The 26068-nt window shown below is 34.8% G+C and overlaps 1 protein-coding gene across 1 annotated transcript in view; it reads left to right on the top strand.

Moving 5' to 3' along the window:
• Positions 1-26068, top strand: part of PIK3C3 (phosphatidylinositol 3-kinase catalytic subunit type 3) — a 182497-nt gene that overhangs the window by 126787 nt on the left and 29642 nt on the right. Inside the window, exons 22-23 of the mRNA XM_043978483.1 lie at positions 5757-5925; positions 19238-19328. Coding sequence (XP_043834418.1) covers positions 5757-5925; positions 19238-19328 — 260 coding nt within the window. The remainder of the gene's footprint in view (positions 1-5756; positions 5926-19237; positions 19329-26068) is intronic.

Genomic DNA, 26068 nt, shown 5'->3' with positions numbered 1-26068 from the left:
GCTCTAAGCTAATTTATAAACTAATTATCATATATCCCACTTCAACATTCAATTGGCATTTACTATACAGTTATTTTAATTTGCGTGTTTTTTAAGCAATTCTTTCAAGGCTTTGATCATTTTATTCTCCACATTTTAAGAAAAATGTTTTTAAATTGGACCTAATCCAGAGAAAAGCGACAGATATGAAATTGGAAAATTCTCCTAAGAAGAACAGTTATAGTGGTTGGGATTAATTTATCTAGAGAAATGGTGAGTTGATAACTGGATTTAAGCATCTAATGATTGTCATAATGAGGTCCCTTTCCAGCTGGTATTCTTCTTCATAGGGAACAGAAACTGATATGTATATCTTAAATTCCCATGCCTCTACTTTAGGATTATCTCATTCCTGGCTCATCTCTTTCCTTACGAACTTCCAGTTAAACCCCAAATGTGAGATTATAAGCCTGTGTCTCTATCCTACAATATGGCTCATGTAGAATATTATTTTAGAATCAGAATCCAATTTCTCTTATAGTCTTATTAATCCTGTCCAATTTTCAGTGTCATGGTGTGTGTGTGTGTGTGTGTGTGTGTGTGTATATATGAGTTGTATCTTTTGGGGGGGGGGCATGAGGGTTAAATGACTTGTCTGTCCAAGGTCACACAGCTAGTAAGTGTCAAGTGTCTGAGGCCAGATTTGAACTCAGGTCCTTCTGAATCCAAGGCCAGTGCTTTATCCCCTGCGCCATCTAGCTATACCAATGATGATACTTGAGTTGTATCTTTTTTTTGGGGGGGGGAGTGCGTGTGTGTGTGTGTGTGTGTGTGTGTGTGTGTGTGTGTGTGTGTGTGTGTGTTGTGTGTATGGACAGAGGAAGGGTAGGTATAGTTGGGAAATGGGCTATCTGGGTAATCACTCTTCACGTTGTCTACATATTACTAATTTTGAATAATAGAATAAAATTAAATTTGTTGAAACATTGAAACTTTACTAAAACAGAATATTCACAAGACATTTGAGGATAGAATATGAAAAGCAATATATTTCTGCCTTTGAAAAAGAGCATTTTACAAAGCCTTAGCTCATAAATGTAAATGTCAATACTGACAAATTGATAAAATAGTGGTTTGTGAAGATTTTTCATTTAATATGATTAATATAACAGAATTTAAGATCAAGAAGATACTAGATTGTCTAGCAATGAAAAATTAATTCATTTAGAGTTTTACTGTGTGCTAAGCATTGAACTAAGCACTAGGAATACAAAAAGAAAAGGCTAGATAATCATACTTTCAAAGAGTTTACACTCCAATTGAGGGTTGCAACACATGAAAGAGATCAGCTCCAAGGCAAATATAAAGGCTTGTAAGTCCAAGAAGTTCAAGATCAGAGCAGATATCCCAGGAGTCCTTAGGCTATAGTTGGTCAGATAACAGTGCCAAAGGTCTACAGATTAGAAGGAGAATAATTGTGACTCCCATCTTATCCACCAGTGTGAGCAGTTAAGCAACACAGATGGTTCCTGGGGCTCTTGCTGGGGAATGGTTCCCAGGGGGCACTTGTCTGGGATCCCTGTGATGTAGCATGTTACCGATGTTTGACTGCATTTGAGACATTCACTTAACCATGTCTTTAATGATCCATTTTCAAATTTTCCCAGGAATTGAAGTCAGATTATTGACTAGAGGTTTGTAGGCTCTCTTCATTAAGAAAAAAATATATTTGCTCTTTTCCAGTCTTCTTGAATTCCTCTGATTTTCTTTGATCTTCCAAGTATTACTGATAGGCTCATTAGATGCATATATCTGTTCTTTCAGTGCTCAGGCATGTAGTTCTTCTGAACCAAATACCTTGAATTCATCAAGAAAAGCTAAGGCTCTTTTTTGATGGCCCTTTTTATATTGGATATTATCTTCCTGTTAGCCTTTTTTATCCTATCATTTCCAGTGCTAAAGTTATCCTTCTTGATAGAGAAAACAGAAGCAAGATAAAGATTGAACAATTTTACCCTCTCTCTCTTGGCTATTAACATCATCCCATCTACCCCAAGCAGAGGTCCAGCCTCTGGGAAGGGGCTGAGCTGTTTATTTCTTTTGTAGAAGGATTTGTCAGGTGAAGAAACTTTGTCTAGCAACACATTTCATACTTTCTTGGCATCTCATAGTTTTAGGGAGTTGCCCCAAATATTAGAGTCAGAGAGACCTGGATTTGAATTCTGCCTCCAAAATTGCTGGGAGACTATTCATAAGTTATTTAACTTTTATGATTCCTTTGTTTCCTCTTATGCAGAATAGATATACCACCTATAGTAACTGCCTCACTAGGCTATGAGGTTCAAATGGGATAATGCTTGTAAAGTACTTTACAAATTTTAAAGTGATACATATTTAGACCCAGATACATATATACATACATATGCCAGCTATCATTATAATAATAATTACTATTCACCTTTAGACAGCTTTGTTGTTAGGAAGTTTTTCCTGACATCAAACCAATTTGCCTCTCTTGACTTGTTTTCATTAGGAGAGGTTTGTGTTTTTTTTTCAATAATAAACATTTTTATTCAAAATTTTGAATTCCAAATTTTATCCCTTTATCCCATGCCCTCTCCCCCCTCCCTGAGGCGGCAAGCAATCAGATATAGGTTACACATGTGCAATTATGTAAAACATTACCATATTAGTAATTTTGCACAAGAAAACTTGGATTAAAAAATAAAAGAAAGTGAAACATAGTATTTTTAATTCTGTGTTCAGTCAATATCAGTTCTTTCTTTAGCGGTAGATAGTATGCTTCATCATTAGTCCTTTGGATCATTGTATTGCTGAGAATAGTTGCCATTCATAGTTCTTCATCAAACAATATTGCTGTCACTGGCTTCTCCTGGCTCTGCTCACTTCACTATACATCAGTTCATACAAATCTTTCCAGGCCTTTCTGAAATCATTCTGCTTCTCGTTTCTTACAGCACAATAACATTCCATCGCCATCATATACCACAGCTTGTTTAGCCATTCCCCAATTGATGGACATTCCTTTGATTTCCAATCCTCAGCCACCACAGAGTTGCTATAAAGATTTTTGTACAAATAGGTCTTTTTCTCTTTTTTAGGATGTCTTTGGGATATAAACCTAGCAGTGGTATTGCTGGGTCAAAGGGTATGTACAGTTCTATTGCCCCTTTGGGCATAATTCCAAATTGCTCCCCAGAATGGTTGGATCTTTTCATAACTCCACCAACAGTAGGTTAACGTCCCAGTTTTCCCACATCCACTTCAACATCTAATATTTTCCTTTTTTGTTATATTTGCCACTCTGACAGATGTGAAGTAATATCTCAGAGTTATTTTAATTTGCATTTCTCTAATTAGTAGTGATCTAGAAAAAATTTTCATATATGAGTATAGATAGCTTTGATTTCTTTGTCTGAAAACTGCCTGTTGATATCCTTTGACCACTTATCAATTGGGGAATGACTTGTATTTTTATAAATTTGACTCAGTTCTCCATATACTTGAGAAATGAGGCCTTTATCAGAGATATTTGTTTCAAAAATTCTTTCCCAATGTTCTGCCTCCCTTATAATCTTGGCTACATTAGCTTTGTTTATGTAAGAGCTTTTAAATTTTATATAATCAAAATTATCTCTTTTATACGTTGTATATGCTCTCTATATCTTCTTTGGTCCTAAATTCTTCCTCTGTTCATAAATCTGACAGATAAACTGTTCCAAGCTCTTTGATTTTGCTTATGGTAATACCCTTTATGTGTAATTCATGTACTCATTTTTGACTTTATTTTAGTATATAGTGTGAGATGTTGGTCTATACCTAGTTTCTGCCATACTGTTTTCCCAGTAGTTTTTTTTTGTTTGTTTGTTTGTTTGTTTTTTGGTGAGGCAATTGGGGTTAAGTGACTTGCCCAGGGTCACACAGCTAGTAAGTGTTAAGTGTCTGAGGCTGGATTTGAACTCAGGTACTCCTGAATCCAGGGCCGGTGCTCTATCCACTGCGCCACCTAGCTGCCCTTTCCCAGTAGTTTTTGTCAAATAACGAGTTTCTGTTCCAAAAGCTTGGATCTTTGGGTTTATCATATGCTAGAATACAATAGTCATTTACAATAGTGTAATTTGTATCTAGTCTGTTCCATTGATCCACCTCTCTATTTCTTAGCCAGTATCAGATTGTTTTAATAATCACTGCTTTATAATATAGTTTGAAATCTAATATTGCTAGATCACCTTCTTTTGTAATTTTTCATTGATTCCCTTGATATCCTTGAGCTTTTGTTCTTCCAGATGAATTTTGTTATTTTTCCTAGATCTATAAAGTATTTTTTGATAGTTCGGTATAGCATTAAATAAATAAATTAACTTATGTAGGATTGTCATTTTTATTATATTGGCTCAGCCTACCCATGAGCAATTAATATTTTTCCAGTCGTTTAGATCTGACTTTATTTGCATGAAAATGTTTTATAGTTCTGGTCATATAGTTCCTGGGCTTGTTTTGGCAGGTAGACTCCCAAGTATTTTATATTATCCACAGTTATTTTAAATGGAAGTTCTGTCTTTTGACTTTTACCTATTGTTTCTGTTTCTGCCATCAGCAGACAAATAGAATAAGTTATCTCTCTTTTTTTTTTTTTTTGGTGGGGCAGTGAGGGTTAAGTGACTTGCCCAGGGTCACACAGCTAGAAAGTGTCAAGTGTCTGAGGACAGATTTGAACTCAGGTCCTCCGGAATCCAAGGCTGGTGCTTTATCCACTGGGCTACCTAGCTGCCCCCTAGTCTATTATTCTCATGACAACCTTTAAGATACTGGAAGATAGCTGTCATAACCTCCCTGTCCCCACCCCTGTGGAAAAAAAAAAGTTTCCAGGTTAAACATGCCCAGTTTCTTCATTAGATCCTCTTATGGCATGGACTCAAGATACTTCACTATCCTGGTTGACATACTCTTGACACTCTCCAGCTTGTCATTGCTCTTCTTAAACTATGGTGTCCAGGATTGAAGGCAATACTTCAGATGAGTTCTGATGATACAGTGGAATTTTCAGCTCCCTATTTTTGGAAGCTGTGCCCTGTCTTAATGCAGCCCAAGCTCACATTAGTTTTTTTGGCTGCCATATCACATTGCTGACTCATCAAGCTTGAAATCCAGTAAAACACCCAGATCTTTTCCCTAGAAAACGAAACACAAACAAAAAACCAACTGTCATACTAGAAATGGTTCAGTAGAGAATTATCAGAGCAATTATATATTTGAAAGATGATTTCTAAAGAAAAATAACAGAAGAGTTAAAGTAACAAGGGGTTACTCAGCATGGAGAAGAGTAATCTGAGAAATGATTTAATAAAACATTTTTCTTGTATTTTAAACAGTAATGACATTCCCTATTTCTATTGGAGACTGAATGAATCAGAGTAAGTTTAATCTACACCTTAAGAGATTTGTTATATAAAAAGAATGAAACCCCAGCTATGTCTTAAATACTGAGCTAGGTTGTTGATTTTGTCTCAAAAGGTAGTCACTTATCTCATATGGTATGGTAGTGGCCTCGAAAGGTTGGGGGTATGGAAATTTTGAAGATCATTCATAACCTCATGACTGGTAATACATTTCTATGTACTTTATCATGAGCTAGTATGCCTTATTAAAAAGAAGAGTATGAGTTCTATTCACATGAATTAAGTATGAATTAAGTTTCTAATTCTTAATTTCCGAGAACTGACTAGAAATAAATCTTACCTCTTTTCCAAATGTAGGTAAACTTTTCCATATAGACTTTGGATATATTTTGGGTCGAGATCCGAAGCCTCTCCCTCCTCCAATGAAGCTGAATAAAGAAATGGTGGAAGGCATGGGAGGAACACAAAGTGAGCAGTATCAAGAGTTTCGTAAACAGTGTTATACAGCTTTTCTCCACCTGCGAAGGTAAAATTAGCTACATGCTATTGATGGTTTTAGAAATCTCATATCCTTTGCATATTTCGTGATATGTAATATGACCTCCTTCATATGGAGGTCAAGGGAATTTCCTACATGCAGTGTCTTCAGTCTTCTTTTCCAGAATGATATAAGTGACAATATTTATTATCTTATTGAGAATGTTTGAGGGGGCAGCTAGATGGCACAGTGGATAAAGCACCAGCCCTGGATTCAGGAGTACCTGAGTTCAAATCCAGCCTCAGACACTTGACACTTACTAGCTGTGTGACTCTGGGCAAGTCACTTAACCCTCATTGCCCTGGGGGAAGAAAAAAAAAAGAAAATGTTTGAATAATAATATGCAGAGTACGGGATTTAGAGTCAAAAGATCTGATTCCAAACATGGCTTTACTTTATACTTCCAGCATAACCTTGAAAAAAATCACTTCTTGAAATCTATAGGCCTGAATTTCATAAATTCTCAAAGCTGGAAGAAACCTTAGATACCATCTAGTCTAACCCATTCCTAACTGAGAATCACCCTCTATAATATCTCCAACTGTTGTTCATCTATCCTTTCTTCATTTGAAGACCCCTGTTGAAGGACAACCTAGTACCTCCCAAGGCAGCCCATTCTATTTTAGATAGTTTAAATTGTTCAGAGATTTTTCTTTACATAGAGGCTAAAGCTTCTTCTTTATAACTTTGACTCTAATTCTGTCCTCTGGCTCCAATTGCTCCTAATTCTGCCCTCTGCATAAAAGGAAAACATCTATTCCGTCTTGGATGTAGGAGCCCTACAAATACGTGAAGACATCAGACAACCCCCTGCATTTTCTTATCCAGACTAAACATATCTAGTTCCTTTAACCAGTTCTTCTACGCCATAATTTTTAGATTTTTGACCATTCTGGTTGCACTTATTTTTTCAATGATCTTCTTAAAATATGGTGTCTAGACTGAGCACAGTATGCTAAATATGATCTAAATAATAAACAGAACACAGGACATACCTCTTTACTTCTAAACACTATTCTTCTTTTTTTTTTTTTTTAATTTAAATTTAAATTTTTTTTTTGCGGGGCCATGGGGGTTAAGTGACTTGCCCAGGGTCACACAGCTAGTAAGTGTCAAGTGTCTGAGGCCGGATTTGAACCCAGGTACTCCTGAATCCAGGGCCAGTGCTCCATCCACTGCGCCACCTAGCTGCCCCCTATTCTTTTTAATATAACCTAAGATTTTACTAGTTTTTTCTACTTGAGTATGATGTTGTTGACTCATATTTTGGTTGCAAGCCATTTTAATACCTAGATCTTTTTCTTTTTTTAAACAGGGCAATTAGGGTTAAGTGAGTTGCCCAAGGTCACACAGCTAGTGTCAAGTGTCTGAGGCCAGATTTGAACTCAGGTCCTCCTGAATCCAGGGCTGGTGCTTTAGCCACTGCATCACCTAGCTGTCCCACATACCTAGACATACTATTGCTCATCTTTCTTTTTCAGTTAAATTCAGTAAGCATTCATTAAGTACTTACTGTGTACTAGGCACTGTGGAGGCAAAAATAAAAATGAGAGTCTCTGTCTTCATGGAGCTTATATTTAACTTTGTCATCTATTTGTTCATGGTACCTTCAAGCTTTGTGCCTTCTTCAGATTTCATAAGCATGTCATGTCTGCCTTTATCCAAATCATTGATAAAACCTTTTTAATTTTATTATTATTTTGTTTTTTGTTTGGATAAAACCTTTCTACAACAGAGCCAAGCACAGACCCTGCTACATTACACTAGAGATCCCCTTCAAAGTTGTTATTAAACCATTAGTATTTTGGGGGGTTTTGTCATTAAACTACTTCCAGATCTTCCTGATTATGGTGTTGTCTTTCCCCATCTCTCCAGCATTTTCATATAGATAGCATGAGACTATTTCAAATACTTTGGCAAAGTCTAGGCAAATGATATCTACAGCAATCCCTGGTCTCTTGCAGTTTTATAACACTACAAAAAGGAAATGAGGTTAGTCTATCCCTCTAGACCTGGTTTTAAGTCATTCTGGCTCTCCATAATTACACTACCTTTTTTAGATGTCACTAACTATGCTTTTAGATAAATCATTCTAGGCTTTATATGTTGGTGCATGCCTACAATTTGTACTAATGCGGGGAATGAGACTAGGGGATTTCTTGAGCTTGGGAGCTCTGAGCTACATTTGGGCTACAGTTGATCAGGTATCCTCACTAAGCCCAACACAGATATGGAAAGCCCTGGAAAAAGGGCAACCAGACTGCCTGGGGGGGGGGGGGAACTGGCACAGGCGGGAAATGGAGCAGGTTGAGATTTCCATATCTGTCATTAGTGGGATCAAACCCACGATTGGTCATTAACTTCCAGCCTGGGCAAGATAGACATACTCTCCAGAAACTAACAAAAAAACTAAAATTTGGTCAGGAATTGAATCAGAGTCACAGTGTTATGTACAACTTTTTTTTTCTTTTTTGAAAACTAGGATATTAATTCCCCTTCTCCATTCTTTTAGTACTTTTACATTATCTCTCAGAGATCACTTTTGCTAGGGCCAGTTAACTACAAATCTTCCTACGGGTGGACATTGATTATTTATACCTACCATTTGGCTCCAGTCATTTAACCAACTCTGGATTTGCTTAAAAGAAAATCTGACAACTTCTACCATGTTGGGGAGGCTTTGAGTTACCATCACAACAACAGTCTTACCAGTTGTACAAGAACAAGCCTAGCTAAGGATAGAAAGACACTATACCAGTAAGATGGTTCATTAATCTATCTGGATGGAAATGCTTAAGAAAAAGAAAAATGCAAAATGCCCCATAGCCCTTGCCAGACTCTTCTTCCTCAGTGGTGTTGAAATATTGTTGAGAAGGGTGCAAATATTAATAACCACAAGTTTTAGATTGTTTATAAACATTACTATTATAATCTAAATGAGAGCTCTTTATCCAGTGACCAACAGATTTATGTACTATTGAAAGAACTGAACCACATCAATATTTTCATTTATTTGTACATTAAGTGAATTTAGAAGATAAAAGGAAGTTGCAACTAAATGCAAGGATGTCTCTTAGCTTCTCCTCAGATAGACAAACAAATTGGCAGAGTTAATTTTTCATTATATGCCCCAAAGCAATAAGAAACATTTCATGGAGCACTTGGTTATCTTGCTGTGCAATGCTCACAGTGAACATAAGCAAAGAGATTAACCTAAGGATAATTATAGCTTATATACTAACATCTGTTACAGGCAATAAAGAGGTAGAGAAATCCTATTAAAATTTTGACAAGATCCTCCAAACCAAAGCAACATGTTAATTCATATTTGGTGACTTGAATGCAAAGAATTGGTTGCAATCTGAACTGATGGGAGGTATACCCACATCAGTAAAATGATAGATCTATTGTGTTATCACAATACATATGTGTGTATACATATATACACATGAACATATCTCCAAATACATATAGTGTATATATCTGCAAATATATAGACATACATACATATCTATCTAGCTATCTATCCATCTATATATCTAAATCTCCAGATAAAGCTCAAAACAAAATGTGGATTATAATAGCCACTATCAGAGAGTTTTGAGGTTAAAATGAGATAACTGATGCTTAGCAAACCTTAAAGTGCTATAAAAACATTAGCTATTGTTGTAATTTCATATTAATTTTACCTCCTTTTTGAAATGTCTCCAATTTCTAGTATGTTTCATATAAAAATAAAATTTTTAAAGTGTAATTGTCATTTACAAAGTATTTTGTGGGGTTTTTTTGTTTTGTTTTGTTTGTTTGTTTTTTACATCAGCTGCCAAATCAAAAGAAAAAATGTTACCAGAGAGAAAGGAGATAAGTCAGTCATGTAGTAATAGCAAAGTATATCTTCTTAGTTTACAGTGCTATTCTCCTTTTGCTTTTACCTATTTTGTTCTTTTGGAGATATATCCAAAGCTATATTTTAATCATGGCTCCCACTTTACCATTTCTTGGTCATACTTGTGTCAGTTTGTTTCCTTACCCTAAGATCTCTAATTCAACTTGCTTATTACTCTTAGTTTTGCACATTTCTGTTTAGCCATCTGAGGCTAGACAAATCTGAGGATTTTTTTCTTCTGGCTTTAAAAAAAAATTGTTTTCTGTGATTTTCTGAACATGTTACATTTTAATTATTGTCTATAATATCTAGCTTGTTATAAAGATATGTTTTTTTTTCTTCCTTATCACTTTTCATTTTAAAACCTTTTGATAAGCTATGAAAGACTTTACAAAATATTTATTTTCACCAGTCCTCAGTAGGTACAGTCCATCCCTAACCAAGAGCACATTATTCCTCTTTCCTTATGGGTAAAATTAAGGATTAGACAAGGTGGTCTCCAAGGTTCCTTTCACCTTGAAATCCCATGAAAGAAAAAGGCATCCAACTCTCTGATTGTTAGGATTGTCAAGCCTCAAAAAGACAAACGAGCTCAGCTAGAAATGAAGCAAGACATGACTTCTTCAGAGTAAGATCAGCATACTGGCATCCCTTTAAATTCTAATCTTTGTACTTTTATAAAACTGGGAAGAACAGAGGGAACCAAGGTAAAAGATCTATTCCCTGTAATGATTCTGTTGTCTATAGCTAGTTATTGGGAGGATTACGGGGAATCCTTTCCTTACTTCAATTAGTTTCCCTTTTTGCTATCTAATAACAAAGCTTTTAGCTTATTTGAAGTGATATTATATCACTTATCTTTACCCTGGTAGTGCCCTCATCATCTTCATTCTTGTCTTCTCTGCCATTATTCTAACTTAAAGGTCTAATGGGAATCAAAAGAGACCATGATGCATGGTTTTGTCTCCTGTTTTAACACCTCCTTGGTCTTTTCTAGAAAGTAGTTGATTTGTCATTCACCCTCCCTTCTTTTCTCAATGTCAATGTACCTCATGTCTTCCTCCAAGTTTGTTATTTAGGGTTGATTGTTACTAAATCAGTAACAAGAATGTTTGCTTAAATAAAGGGTATATAATATATAACTCCAGTGATTAATCAGAAATGACAGGACCATTTGCCTCTGACTGTCTTTTCATGTTAACTATACAAATGAGTATGGTCTTAGCCTGACTTCTCACAGGTAAGGTTTGTATTATCAGGGAAAAGTACAATAAAAAAGTAGCATATTAGATAGGCTTGGTATTGTCATTAGTAATAACCACACGTGAAAATCACACGCTCTCTGCCAAGATTTTTTAAAGAATATATTCTTTGAAGTATGCCTATGGGACAGGTGTACAAACATTTATGTCTTATTAATCATGTTTTATTTTCCATAAATAAATGTGCATTTTGTAACCCTTTCCATATGACACATTTTACAAACTCTTTATTTTACAAAATGCTGCCTTGTTTGTCCTTAGAGTGGCTATGTGTATCAGTATACGTAACTTTGTAGATCTCCTAAGAGAGTGAGAAGTAGATCAACGTTCTTTGGATTTGCCAACTGATGCAGAAGCACTTTACACATATGAAAGTTCTTTAGTGTATGGATTTTTTAATAAATGAAACATTACAGAAAACTGTATTGAAAAGTAGTGATCTTAGAAAAGAGGTAAACAAGATAATATGAATTCATAGCTAGAGAGATGTCAAAGGTATTCTCTTTTTTTTTTTTTTTTTTTGCGGGGCAATGGGGGTTAAGTGACTTGCCCAGGGTCACACAGCTAGTAAGTGTCAAGTGTCTGAGGCCGGATTTGAACTCAGGTACTCCTGAATCCAGGGCCGGTGCTTTATCCACTGCGCCACCTAGCCGCCCCAAAGGTATTCTCTTTTACTAAAAACAGAAACAAACCAGTGCCATAGAAACTCTCATTGATTATCGATTGGCAGCAGTTTATCAGGGTGAGGGGAAAAAAAAAGTTATTAACTGAGAACTCACTTAACACCTCCAATTATCGAGTATAATCCTGAAGATAACCTCAGTAGTCTATATTTTAAGCCTTCTTTAAGGTATAGAGTTTATTACAAAAAGCTGCTGCTTTTAAATTCAAATTAAAGTTAGGTTGCAGTATTATTTACATTACTTTACAAATATGTTGGTAGAAAAATTTATCCTTCAAAATTTTAGAATATCTGTGATGTCATATTGTAGATTGGTCTGTTAGACATTATTTTTAGGTTTTTGTTGAATATTAATCTGATAATTGAGTACAAAATAAATGTGTGGGTTATTTGATTGTCAGTGATATATAGCTATAAAACAATGAGCCCCTTTCTTCTTTCTCAATTTACATTTTTAATATGCATAACAGATGTGCTTTTGCAAATCTAGAAAAATTAAAAATAAAGTGGTTCTATTTTGAACCATGACTTTTTCCCTTGTAAGTTTTCTTAGTACTTGGTGGACAGTATTCAGGAAGTTGTTGAAACAACAGTAAGATAATAGATTGAGAATTGTAAGGGACCTTATTGGTCATCTAGTCCAATGATCCTGATATTTTTAGATGAGGATAATCAGGTCCTGAATGGATTTGTACTTTGCCCAGATCACACAATACATTAGTAGCAAAACAGGGATTCAAATTCAAGTCCTGTGACTTCCAAGTTAAGTTCTCAGTACTTGACACCATACATCCTTCCAAATTAAATGATATAATAATTCATATAATAGGGTTTTGAAAAATATTGTGTACCTGCAATATGCAAATATGTTAGGTGAAACACGTTTGAGGGAACTATTGTAACTTGTTATATAGTTGTTCATGGACTCCATCATAAATGCAAATACATTAGATGCCTCACGTAGAAACTAAAAGAAAATCGTATTGTTAAAAAAAAATCCTTACCATACATTGGCCAGTTGATGCTGTCACCAGAATTATTGGGATATTTTAAATTTTCCTTTTATCTTTTTTTAACAAATGAAATGATGCTATTTTATTTGAAATTGTATTGGACTATTATAATCTGCTGATTTAGCCCTGGCAGTTTAGGATAAATTAGAACATCAAGTAGTATATTCTTAGATCATAATATAGACATATTCCACTTTGGAAAACCAATCCTTATAAAAGAGGCAAATGTGAGATGGTTATTTAGATTACCAGTTATTTTTTTTAATCATAAAATTATTTTATTATTTTCTAGTTACATGTAAAGATAGTTTTCAACACTTGTTTTTATAAGATTTTGAGTTCCAAATTTTTCTCCCTTCCTCCCTTCCTTTCCCTCTCCCCAAGACAGAATGCAATATGATATAGGTTATATATGTACATTCACATTAAACATATTTCTGCATCAGTCATGTTGTGAAAGAAGAATCAGAACCAAAGGGAAAAACCTCAAAAAACAAAAAAAAAGTAGAAACAGTAGGGTTCGATCTACATTCATATCCTCTAGTTCCTTTTAATGAATTTGGAGAGCATTTTCCATCATGAGTCCTTTGGAATTGTTTTAGATGAGAAAAGCTAAGTCTGTCACAGTTGATCATGACAACAGTGTTGGTGTTATTCTATACAGTGTTCTCCTGATTCTGCTCACTTTACTCAGCATCAGTCCACTTAAGTTTTTCTAGGTTTTTCTGAAATCTGCCTGCTCATCATTTCTTATAGCAAAATAGTATTCCATTACATTGCTATACCACAATTTATTCAGCCATTCCCCAATTGGTGGGCCTTTCCTTGATTTCCAATTCTTTGCCACCACAAAGAGAGATGCTATCAATATTTTTGTACATGTGGGTCCTTTTCCATTTTTTGTGATCTCTTTGGAATACAGACCTAGTAGTGGCATTACTGGGTCAAAGGTTATGCATAGCACCATAGCCCTTTGGGTATACTTTCAAATTGGTCTCCAGAATGGTTGGAATCAGTTCACAACTCCACCAACACTGCATTAGTGTTCCAATTTTTACACAGCTTCTCCAACATTTATTATTTTCCTTTTTTGTCATATTAGCCAATTTGATAGGTGTGAGGTGGTACCTCACAGTTGGTTTTTTGTTGTTGTTGTTGTTGTTTTGGTTTTTTTGCGGGGCAATGGGGGTTAAGTGACTTGCCCAAGGTCACACAGCCAGTAAGTGTCAAGTGTCTGAGGCCGGATTTGAACTCAGGAACTCCTGAATCCAGGGCCAGTGCTTTATCCACTGCGCCACCTAGCCAACCCCTCACAGTTGTTTTAATTTGCATTTCTCTAACCAGTAATGATGTAGAGCATTTTTTCATGTGGTAATAGATAGCTTTGATTTCTTTATTTGAAAACTGCCAGTTCTTATCCTTTGACCTTTCTTTCTTTCTTTCTTTCTTTCTTTCTTTCTTTCTTTCTTTCTTTCTTTCTTTCTTTCTTTCTTTCTTTCTTTCTTTCTTTCTTTCTTTCTTTCTGTGAGGCAATTGGGGTTAAGTGACTTGCCCAGGGTCACACAGCTAGTAAGTGTTATGTGTCTGAGGCCGGATTTGAACTCAAGTACTCCTGACTCCAGGGCCTGTGCTCTATCCACTGCGCCACCTAGCTGCCCCAATGGCTTGCATTCTTATAAATTCGATCATTCTTATAAATGTGATCAGAAGCTTTCCTAATTAAATGTTTATTGATCACTATTGTTTGACATATGTGATAGAGGAAATTAAAACTAACACATTCTACTACCAAATGAAGATAAAATATCTCTGGAATATTTAAATCATTGATCAGGAAAAAATACCTTATGATTTTTCAATAGTTCAGTCATGTCTGACTCTTTATGACCCCTGGGACTACAGCATGCTGAACTCTTCTATCCTTCAGTATCTCTTGAAGTCTTAACTATGTTCAGCTGTCCTCTGATCATCACTATCAAATGAGGGAAAAAAAACCAGGGAGATGTGTAACAAAGATGTTAACAAATGTCATGGAGAATGCCCTTCACATAGTCCAAATAGAAGAGTGATTCCCTTTTTTTGTTTGTTGTTTGTTGTTTTTTGCAGGGCAGTGAGGGTTAAGTGACTTGCCCAGGGTCACACAGCTAGTTAAGTGTCAAGTGTCTGAGGCTGGATTTGAACTCAGGTCCTCCTGATTCCAAGGCCAGTGCTTTATCCACTGTTCCACCTAGCTGCCCCCGAGTGATTCCTTTTAATGGTGAAATTCTCCACATTTCCTTTGTGTGTGATATTGTGCTTATTGTATCAAGCTCTAGAACAATATTGGTCCCCCTCAGTGAGATCCATGGTCATTAGAGAGAGCTAGGCTTAATAATCCATACAAGAAAAACTAAGTCGATGAAGAACACATACACACACACACACACACACACACACACACACACACACCCACCCTCACTCTTCCACAACTTGGACAATATTTTTCAATATAGAGAAGTTGGGAAACTCCTTTTGAGTTGTGTGCTTTTCAATTATTTAAAATATTTTGACTCCAGTAACTCAGACCTTTATGTTTAAACATAAGTTCAAAAACTTGCAAAATACAAACGTGAATGATCTTTTAACTATTTACATAACTGGGAGCTAACTACAACTTTAAAATTAACTGATATACTGTCTTGAAGAGAAGGCATTTTGTTTATTCTTTCAACCCACATTAAATATGATAATTGAACAAACTAATTGTTGACATATATTATGATTATTGAGAAAGGAATTTTAAATATATACAAGATGTCTCAAATTAAGTTTAAGAAATTTATTTTATTACCAGGCAAGAAGTTATTAAAATTATTTAAAATACTTCTTGGGAACAAATCTTTTAAGTAAAATGTATGATATTAATTTGCTTTTGTTGTTTTTCTGTTTTGTGGAGCATCTTTTTTTTTCCTCCTTTTCCCAAATTTTTCATATCGTTTTCATAGGCTTTGTTAACTAAAAGCTCCTAAGTCAGTGATGTCCACATAAGTGGATTTCTGCATTGACTCATGTAGAAAAGAATTTTAGAAGTGGATAGTGGCCTTTAAAATCTTTATTCTAACTTAAAAAAAATTTTTTTTAATTCAGTTGAATTTAGTTGGGCATTTATTTATTATTTACTATTGTGTAAAATATTATGTTTCTAAAAATTAACACAAAGGACCAAGAATTAATTGACTTTAAAAAACACAACAAGGTTAACAAATGTGTGTTTGTGTGCACACACATAATAATACTGTCCCTTCATAGACAAATCTGTGGGTGTGTGTGAGCATGTGTACACCTGTGTATGTCTCTTTGTGCCCATAAAGCCTTGTTTATTAAGGATGAGAGGGTATGATTTTTTTTTCAATTAACAAAATGTTTTATGTAAACTTCATCCTAAAATATATTGGAAAATGAAGGAAAAAAGAAAAAGGCAGTAAAAACTCCCTATATATATTCATTCAATTATACTGAGTTCCTCAGTGGATTGTCTGAAAGGATATTTTCTCTGTCCTCTTCGTTTTTTTTTTTTTTTTAATGTGCCTGAGATAAGGATTAAATCCAATACAAAAGCATCCATTTAATAACCATACACTAACTTAAAAAAAAAAAAAACCTATACTTAATGATGAAAGACAGTGTGACCAACAGATTCACTGGGGATTGCACTGGTGACTGGACCAGTAAATGGAAAGTGCAGGTTAATGCTGACAGATGTAAAAGCATTAAGTCAGAGGGCAGTGAACCAAAATAGAAAGTACATATTAAATGGAGCAGCCATGCAGCCTGCTGGCCAGAAAAACAGATTTAAAGGTTATTAGAAATCTTTGAAGCCATTATCAACATAGAGCAATTCTAGGAGATAAAAGTTAGGTTTAGACATAGTGGGATGCATGCACAGTGGCAGAAAAGTGTAGGCACAGATGTGAAAAGGGAAGGGGATAGATTGAATTTTAAAAGTAAGTGATTTGACTGCTTTTATCGTAGATATAAAGTTGGGAAATTTTGAACATGAAATGATGTGAGGGTTTTAATGTCTTTCCATATATTCACTTCTTAAATATGAGTCACAGCAGCCACTTTAATATTATAGATCTAAATAGCCATTTAGATTTGCTTTACAGCTATTTGTATTTAAATATATTAATTTAAGCACATAACAAACAATAATTTTTTTAGTCATCCACTCCCTCCAAACTCTACTCAGTTCAATTCAACAATCATTTATTAATCATCTCCTTAGTACAAGGGAGGCAATATGTGCTGGTGATACAAAGATATATACACACATATGCACATACGTACACAATAACAATAAACAGGGCTAAGAATCATGGGGATCCCAAAAGACCTCTGCTTGGAAGTTCTGGTTGAACTGACATATAAATGAATAAGTTTTAATAGACATAATTCTCATTCCCTTTATTCTAGCCCCTGCCCACCTCCCTTCTGCCATTTACTTAGAAGTATAAGGATGCTATCCATAATCCATCGTGAAAAATTAAGGATTATCTTTATACACCTTTAGTCCAAACATTTCATCTACTAGAAATTATTCTTTTTTAAAAGGAGAAATGATGGAAATATACCTTTTTTTAAAAAATACACTTGCTGTGGCCATTCTTATATTTAAAAGAGTAAGTTGAAGTCCAGAGTAACCCCATGATTTTTCCAGGCTTATACAGAAATCATTAGTCAGTCTTAAATGCAGTTTATGAGCTCCCAGTTCTCTAGGCTACATCTGATTTACTAAATTGTGCTTTCTTTTGTGAGAGAAGGGTAAACTGGCTTAACGTTGACTTTTTTTTTTTAGTGAGGCAATTGGGGTTAAGTGACTTGCCCAGGGTCACACAGCTAGTAAGTGTTAAGTGTCTGAGGCAGGATTTGAACTCAGGTACTCCTGACTCCAGGACCAGTGCTCTATCCACTGAGCCACCTAGCTGCCCCTTAACGTTGACTTTTAATGAAGATTAAAAGACTTCATCAAGATAAAAGTTTTTATTATAGCCCTTTTTGATTTTCATGGGTAACGTAAATTTTGGAAATGATGATAAAATGGAAAATTTAAGATTTAGATGGTCATTTTGTCAATAGAAGTTACATTATCCATTAACATTATTCCAAGTATCATTATCTTTCACTTTAGTGATTTTCTTCTATAGTACTAGTTTATGATGGAGTCCTATTCTTTTGTTCAATATATCATATACCTGCCATACTGTGAATATTTAAAATTTCTCGTTTATTTTTTTTTAAGTTCAATACAAATCTACTATTAAAACATTTGAGTTTCCAAATGAAAAATGCCAACATAATAGACATCTGAATGATCCTCCAAATGATCACCTCCATCTAGTTAGTGAAATGAAAAATAAATTAAAATGCACAGGGACTTTCATATGGGGATCAAAACACTTTACTAATGTCAAATATTCATGTGAAGCACATGTATAAAGATATATCCTTTCTTCCCCAAGGGTTTATGTAAAAACACATTGTCTTGGGGCAGCTAGGTGGTACAGTGAATAGAGCACCGGCCCTGGATTCAGGAGGTCCTGAGTTTAAATCCAACCTCAGACACTTGACACTTACTAGCTGTGTGACCCTGGGCAAGTCACTTAACCCCAATTGCCCCCCCACACACACACACACAAAAGAAAATAATTGTCTAATTTGACTTTACAAAACCAGACTCTTCCTTTCTCTCTTCTCTTTCTTCCTCCCAGAAATTCCCAGCTTCAGTTTCAGTTTCCTAATTTTTCTAATTTATAGTTGTACTGGTTAGATATCAATTCAACTTTTTTCTGTCCCCACTTTTCATACTGCTTTTTCTCCCCTCCACCAGTCTGTCAGTCAGTAAGCATTTATCAAGCACATATTTTCAGCCATCTGTATGGGTAAAAGCTAGGCATTATAGAAGGTACTGTTTGATGGGAATAAGTGATACTGTGCCCCACCTGTAACATAAGTAAGCATTTGGAATGAAATATTGTCCCTATAAGAACATACTAGTTATGCTCCTTTTTTTATAGTGAGCTTATCCAGAACCACTATTTTCATAATGGAGAGGAGTTATCCAGGTAATGTTTTGGTCTAAGACTCCTTCCAAGGAGTTTAATTACTGGTTCACTAGAGGTCTAGGGATTAGCACTAATTATTCTGTACCAGGCTGTCAGGGAGTAAAGGCAGTTTAAGAATAATCTCAATATCTTAATAATATACTGCTATCTAACATTTATATTGTACTTTGAGATTTGCAAAGTTCTTTATGTATATTTTCTCATTTAATGTCCTTCTTTATTTGAAATGATGGCTGCCACAGAAAAGAAGTTGTCCCCTTTCCCTCTATACCCTGAGTTGTTATTATGAGAAAAATGCAGAATACTGACTTCACGATTTTATTCCACCCTTCCCTTCCCCCTGATCCTTTTAGGTATTCCAACCTGATTTTGAACTTGTTTTCCCTTATGGTGGATGCCAACATTCCAGATATTGCTCTTGAACCAGATAAGACTGTAAAAAAGGTAATTGTGAAGCTTCTTTCCTCAAACAATATTGACATATAAAGTCTCGGTGGACTGATTGTGGAACATGTCACAAGGAAGCACTGAGTCCTACCTAATGTGACAACTTAAATATTAGACACTACTAGAATAAGTCATTTTCTCTTCCATTAACCCAAACAAATATATGTGGTTTACTCTGCCTATATGTTATATATCATTTTAATATCTCATTTATTTTAACACTCATTTTTATTGCTACAGAAATTAACTTTGGAAGTATTTTTTTTATTCCTCTCTTGTTTTAGTTGTATTGTGATTCAGAATCCCACAAATTCTTTTATTCAGCTTGTAGGTGTTTAAGTAGAGAAATGTGTTTCTGCCAACAGCAAATAAACTATTCATGACACTGGCTTTTGACATGTTTTGTTTTCTATAATTTTATTTTGTGTCATTGACTATAGCTCATCCATCAAAAAGTATAATTGGCTGATATAAATTTCCTTTGCTATACTCAGCTGTTACACCAGATTTCAGAAGTTTCTGTCCTTTTGGCACCTGCTGCCTTCATGGTCTATCTTACTGCTTATTTTCATCTCATTCATCTCTGTCATGGCTTCTCTGTTCCTTGAATTGATTTTATTCATTTTTGTTTTGAGGTCTTTTATGAGAGTCTTGACAATATTTGTCAAGTGAAATCTCCCAATTTCTTCTGCCAATTAAGATACTGTATTCTTCCTTATTAGTTTCATATTTGTTTCCATTTGGAAAAAAAAATCTGTTCATTTCTAAATGTGGAAATACTCTTTTTCCCCCCAATTATTTGAATAGTAATGTGATTTACTATGAAATTCTGTTTTGTTTTGTTTTTAATTTAGCAGTTTATAAAAGAAGCATGTGATTTAGTACTTTTGCTATCTATCTCTGTGTTTCTGGTTCAGTTTTTTTGTTGTTGTTGGGTTTTTTTGTGGTTTTTTTTTTTTAGTGAGGCAATTGGGGTTAAGTGACTTTCCCAGGGTCACACAGCTAGTAAGTGTTAAGTGTCTGAGGCAGGATTTGAACTCAGGTACTCCTGACTCCAGGGCCAGTGCTCTCTCCACTGCGCCATCTAGCTGCTCCACAGTTAAATAGATTTTAAAGCATAATTTCTATTTGCAAAAAGGGCATTTCAAAAAGACTTGTTTTCTACTACATATATTTTATTGATAACTAAAATCCCATAATATTTTTTATAAAAACATAATGATATAGAAAATGTGACAGAATATTTTAAAATTTATTGTATTAACAAAACGAGTGCTTTAACAATAAATAGAAATGGCTCCTTTTTTTTTTTTTGATGAAATGAACTCATCAGCATTCTTCACAGAACCCAATTTTTCTAATAATATTACCAATAGACTACAGTTTCTATCAGTAATGTTTGCCTCAAGCAAGCCCATGCTATTTGGCTCAGCTTTGCTTTGGCCTCATGATTGGGTTGGATTTATAATGTGACATCCCTTGTTGGCTACTTTTAAATTTCATTAATTGTTCTCAGGGATGTAGGAGCAAAATACTAAGTTTTGTAATAATATCTTTTTAAAACCGCACATTACTTATATCACTTGAAGTAACATGACCAAGTTTATTTGAGAGTTCTTCCTTGAGTAACATAAATTCACTTGGTCAGTATTGCCTTGTAAAAGTCATTTAACCTGTGAACTTCACTTTCCTCAGATATAGAATGAGAACTAATAATTCAGAACTACCTTGTTTCTTTCATTCGGGTTGTTGTGAGCATCAAATAAGAAGTGCTTGATAAACTATAGATAAATATATAGCTGTAAGAGACCATTATCAGTTTAGGAAATTTTCAGGTTTGACTATAAGGATATCAAGATTGTTTGCCCTTTTAAGTTATTGATACTAATTTTTTCTATATGTGATTTTTTCCTCCTATTCTAATTCTTATAAATTTGGTAATTCATATTTATGCTATGTGGTATGTAATAGAACAACTCTAATTAGCATATCCTCTTCCCCAACCCCAAATTAAGTCACAATATCAGGCATTTAGCACATCATATCTTATCTAACATTTGAGTGCCCCAAACCGGTGGGCCACTGGTGGTAAGCTATAAACCTAATATTCAACAAATTGTTTAGGAGAATCTTTACTCCATCCAACTTTAGGTAATCCCTTTCAGGTCATACAAATGACAGGGTTTTTTTCTAACCAAGAAATAATTCCCTACCTTTTCTTAACGTGTATAATTTAAGTGATAGAATACTATCATGAGAAAAGATATACAGATAATCTATTTTTTTAAAAAATTAATACACAACAAGTAGTTTGTGTTTAAAACTAATGTTCATTATGTAGTTTATATCTGATTAACTTGCAAATTAGTAAATTTTTTGGAGACTATCCTTCTGTTCTCTTTTATATCATTATTTAACTGTTCTAATGCTGTCCACAGCACTTATTATGAGCACAGCAAAACAATACTTATTGAACTGAGCAAAGTGATATGCTATACTTTATATGAGATTTCTCCCTACACCCTTTGACTTATCTGTTTATTCTAAGGGGGGATGGGGAGGGCCGCACCTAAATAAAACCAACCGTTAGATTGAAAAGAGAGTTTTGGACAAGCGTGTAGTCTATTGATTTACAGGTCCTTGATGGATATACCAGTTAATGAACTTTAACTATTTGCCTTTGTTGATCCCAGATCAGAAATAAGAGCATAGTTTATAAAACTGGAAAGTAATTTGAGAAGCGAAAGTATTCCAAACGTAGTAAGGTGCAAGGTGAGAAACTATCAAGTTTCCTCTTAATCTAGGAGATCACTTTCTAAGATGAATTGAATGGCCAAGAGACATCATAGCAGTATGGTTTGAACAAAGAAGGTTCTAGGCATTTGACAAGAAGGAGAATAAGATGAGCTAAGGAAGGAGTCTTAAACAGATAAACTTGTTATACTCCCCCCCCCCCCAACGTCCCCAATAAACCTGTAACCTCACTGATACAAATAGTTCACTGATTTGATATAAATCTCAACCTATCTATGCCATCTACCTTATGAAACATATCCATATTTTTTCCCATGTAGTAAAAAATATAGAAATAAAAGGTGTCACTAATGCATTAGGTAATGGTGCTGTGCTATTATCTTGTATGATTGGTAAATGATAACATTAAGGGAATCAGATATTCCTGTTATTAGACTATACATGGAGTATTGGTATTCAAAGAATTACTGAAGAAAACAAAATCAATTGGTGTATAACAAAATGATGTTTTGAAAACAGACTGCCCTCAGTGTGCTTAAATTTTCCTCTGATTTAAAAAAAAATACTTATGATGGCTTCATATAGAAATGGTAAGATGGAACATAGGTTATGATATTTAAATCTTAAGGAATGAACCTTTCAGCCTTGATGGATGACAAGCTTGTTCAAAGTCATTCAATGATATAATACTGTATCTTTTTGTAGAAGAATTAAATAGATGTTTCAGTTTCTGAATTGATACTTCTGAGCTTTAAACAAATGTGTGTGTGTGTGTGTGTGTGTGTGTGTATTTTTTTTTTCAAGCAATTCCGAATTAGTTAAAGATAGATCCCTTTTGGACTGACCTATAAAATTAAATTACTTTTGGTGTCTGTCTTTAGTCAATAGCCATTCAGATCATAATATAACATTCACAGAAAGCTTAGAAATATATTTCTTTTTTTGTTTCACCAGTAGTTGTATCATGTTAAAGGGGAGAGATTGCATTTGCTTTTTTTTTTTTTTTTTTTTTTTGGGCGGGGCAGTGAGGGTTAAGTGACTTGCCCAGGGTCACACAGCTAGTGTCAAGTGTCTGAGGCTAGATTTGAACTCAGGTCCTTCTGAATCTAGGACCGGTGCTCTATCCATTGCCCCATCTAGCTGCCCCCTTCTTTTCTTTTTTTTTTTTTTTAAGTAGTTAAAGCTTCAATCATAGTCATATTTGTTTCTTTTTTAAAATGCTCTGTGTTTTTAATTCCAGGCTCTATTCGAGACAGGAGAAAAAAATTATCTAGTTCAGCTAAAGTAATCATGTGAACTCAGCAAGAAAATAGTGTTTAGATTAAAATTCTTCCTTTTAGCCTGATGAATCACAAGTGTTTTGTTGTTGTTGTTGTAATTACTTTTGTGATTAAACCAATAGGAAATGTGTACAAGAAAGGAATTTTTGTTAATATGGAGGTAGGTCTCTAATCTTTTGAGTAAAGGGGCTTTAATGGAAAATGTTCTGCTTTAATTGTTTTAATAAAAGGCACTATTACTTAAGAGATAGAAAACATTAAATTATTTCAAGTGAAAGTAATACTTCTTGTATTGATGGATGTTAAATAGTGTTTACAAATACTATATTTTGAGCCTTGTTGACAAAATGGTAAAAATTGGGATTAAACATTGAAATGACTGCTTTTCAGGAAAGATAATGAAGTAAGTTTAGAAAGAATAAAGACCAACAGGATTGTGTAGCTGATCCTTTTCTTATCATGTCTTCATTGTAGAAGTGTGGCTTATATAACTTATGAGATGTAAAGTGAAATATAAGGAAATAGAATAAATCAATCTTCCATAATGTGGACAGCATCTAAATTCCAGTTTATAAAGCCAGAAACAAAAGTGTAAGTGCTGGGTTCAAATAGGTGCTGAATGTATACACACACACACACACACACACTATTTATTTTTTAAAGTATGTTTCAGTCTGTATTCAGATATCATCACTTGTTTCTCTGGGGATGGATAGCATTTTGCTGGATAATTTTTTTTTTTTTACTTGGTTAATGTCCCAGACCTCTCTGCTGTCTAGCTTCTCTGGGAAAACTCAGTCCAGGAAAATTCAAACTTTTTGAACAGATTAGAAATGTCTGTTGATGCTTAAACAAAATTACATTACAAAAAGGTTTTTCATTTAAAAAGATCAGTTCAGAATTCTTTTTAAAAGTTCCCCATGCATATTTAATGGTAGCAACAAACATTAAATATCTGTGAACAAAATGCAGTGTGCAGAGTACTCCAGTAAGCACTAAACCTGAGCTGAAGTTTAGTTAAACAGACATGATTCTTGCCCTTATAATAATGACAATAATATCTCCTTCATCTCATGTAATCTTTGTTTAATGATATCAAAATGTCATTTGGACATGGCAAGTGTAAAATTCTTAATATATGCTAAGAGAAGAAAGAAACTGAAGTTTTGAGCTTAAATTCAGATATCACATTGAACCAGTGGATTTAAGAAATACCCAAAAATACCTTGGTGTCTCCTCTTGGCAAGTGACACAGTACACATAGCTTTTTTTTTTTTTTTTTTTTTTTTTTTTTGTGAGGCAACGGGGGTTAAGTGACTTGCCCAGGGTCACACAGCTAGCAAGTGTCAAGTGTCCGAGGCCGGATCTGAACTCAGGTACTCCTGACCCCAGGGCCGGTGCTCTATCCACTGTGCCACCTAGCTGCCCCAGTACACATAGCTTTTAAGGAACTCTATGACTTGGGGCAGCTAGGTGGCCCAATGGATGAAGCACTGGCCCTGGGGTTCAGGAGGACCTAAGTTCAATTCCTACCTCAGACACTTGACACTAACTGTGTGACCCTGGGCAAGTCACTTAACCTTCATTGCCCCACCAAAAAAAAAGTCTATGGCTCAAATGTATTGACATTAAATGCATCCTAAAATGGAAGCTAATAAACACCTACATGATACAAATCTTAATATATGCTTTTGGAGCTGTACAATAGAGACTTAACAGATGTGAAAGTATCCTGATACAGTCCCATGCAATATTAATGAAACATAGGATCCATCAACTCACCCTATGACAGCTAAAGAAAGGAAGAAAATTAGCATAATTTCAGAGCACAAGGTAGATTCAGAAACCATCAGAAATACTTTTTGAACAAGGAAAAGTAAAGGCTAATGCTAAATATATACCATTGAATTTGCAGAATATAACCAAAAGTGGCTACCACTTCTGATAGCAATGAAACAGTAGATAAAAAGACCTCCAAGGGCCACGGACAATATCCACATAAACTCCATGGACATTATGTCAACAAAGAGGAATCAAACAAATGGCTGAATCATGTGCATTTCTTTATGGTATTGGAGAGGTTCATGGTGGCAGGTATCTATGTCATTCCTGCCAGAAATTACATAAGACTTATTATTCTTTAGGAGCCCAGATTTAATTACCAACATATACTATTCAAGAAAGTAGTAGAGACTGTATGTAACGCGAGTTCAAGCTGTAAAAATTTAGCACCTACCAAATACTTTGTAATATGATAAGACCTGGTGGACATCAGGCTTGCTGTCTTTCATGGATTTGCAGATGGCAGATCCCCACACTAGAAGAACAGACCTCAAAATACCCTCAAGAACTCAACTAGAAATTGTGCCAGAACTCAGCCATTATCACAGACAAAACTGTTGCTCGTAGTTACTCAGACATAATATTGATCCATAAACCTTGTGAGCAACATTTTAAATAAATATTTTCGCAACAAATATTCATAGTATTTAAGCTATGTGGATTGAAAAAGTTTCAAAAACCTAGCAGGGGAAATCAAAATTCTGTGGGAACTGGGTGAGGTATACATCATTCCTTTTTTCCTCTCTGTTGCTGGAATTGTAATAAGGAAGCCCACCGTGAACCTTCAGAAAATGAGTTTATGTCCTAATGTTTTTATTCACTGACAAATAGCGCTTATTTTATAGATTTGTGAAAGTCTAT

The sequence above is a fragment of the Dromiciops gliroides genome, chromosome 1 (assembly GCF_019393635.1).
Source record: "Dromiciops gliroides isolate mDroGli1 chromosome 1, mDroGli1.pri, whole genome shotgun sequence".
Lineage (NCBI taxonomy): Eukaryota > Metazoa > Chordata > Mammalia > Microbiotheria > Microbiotheriidae > Dromiciops > Dromiciops gliroides.
The sequence above is the reverse complement of the archived record's forward strand: the minus strand, read 5'-3'. Positions and strand labels throughout refer to the sequence as shown.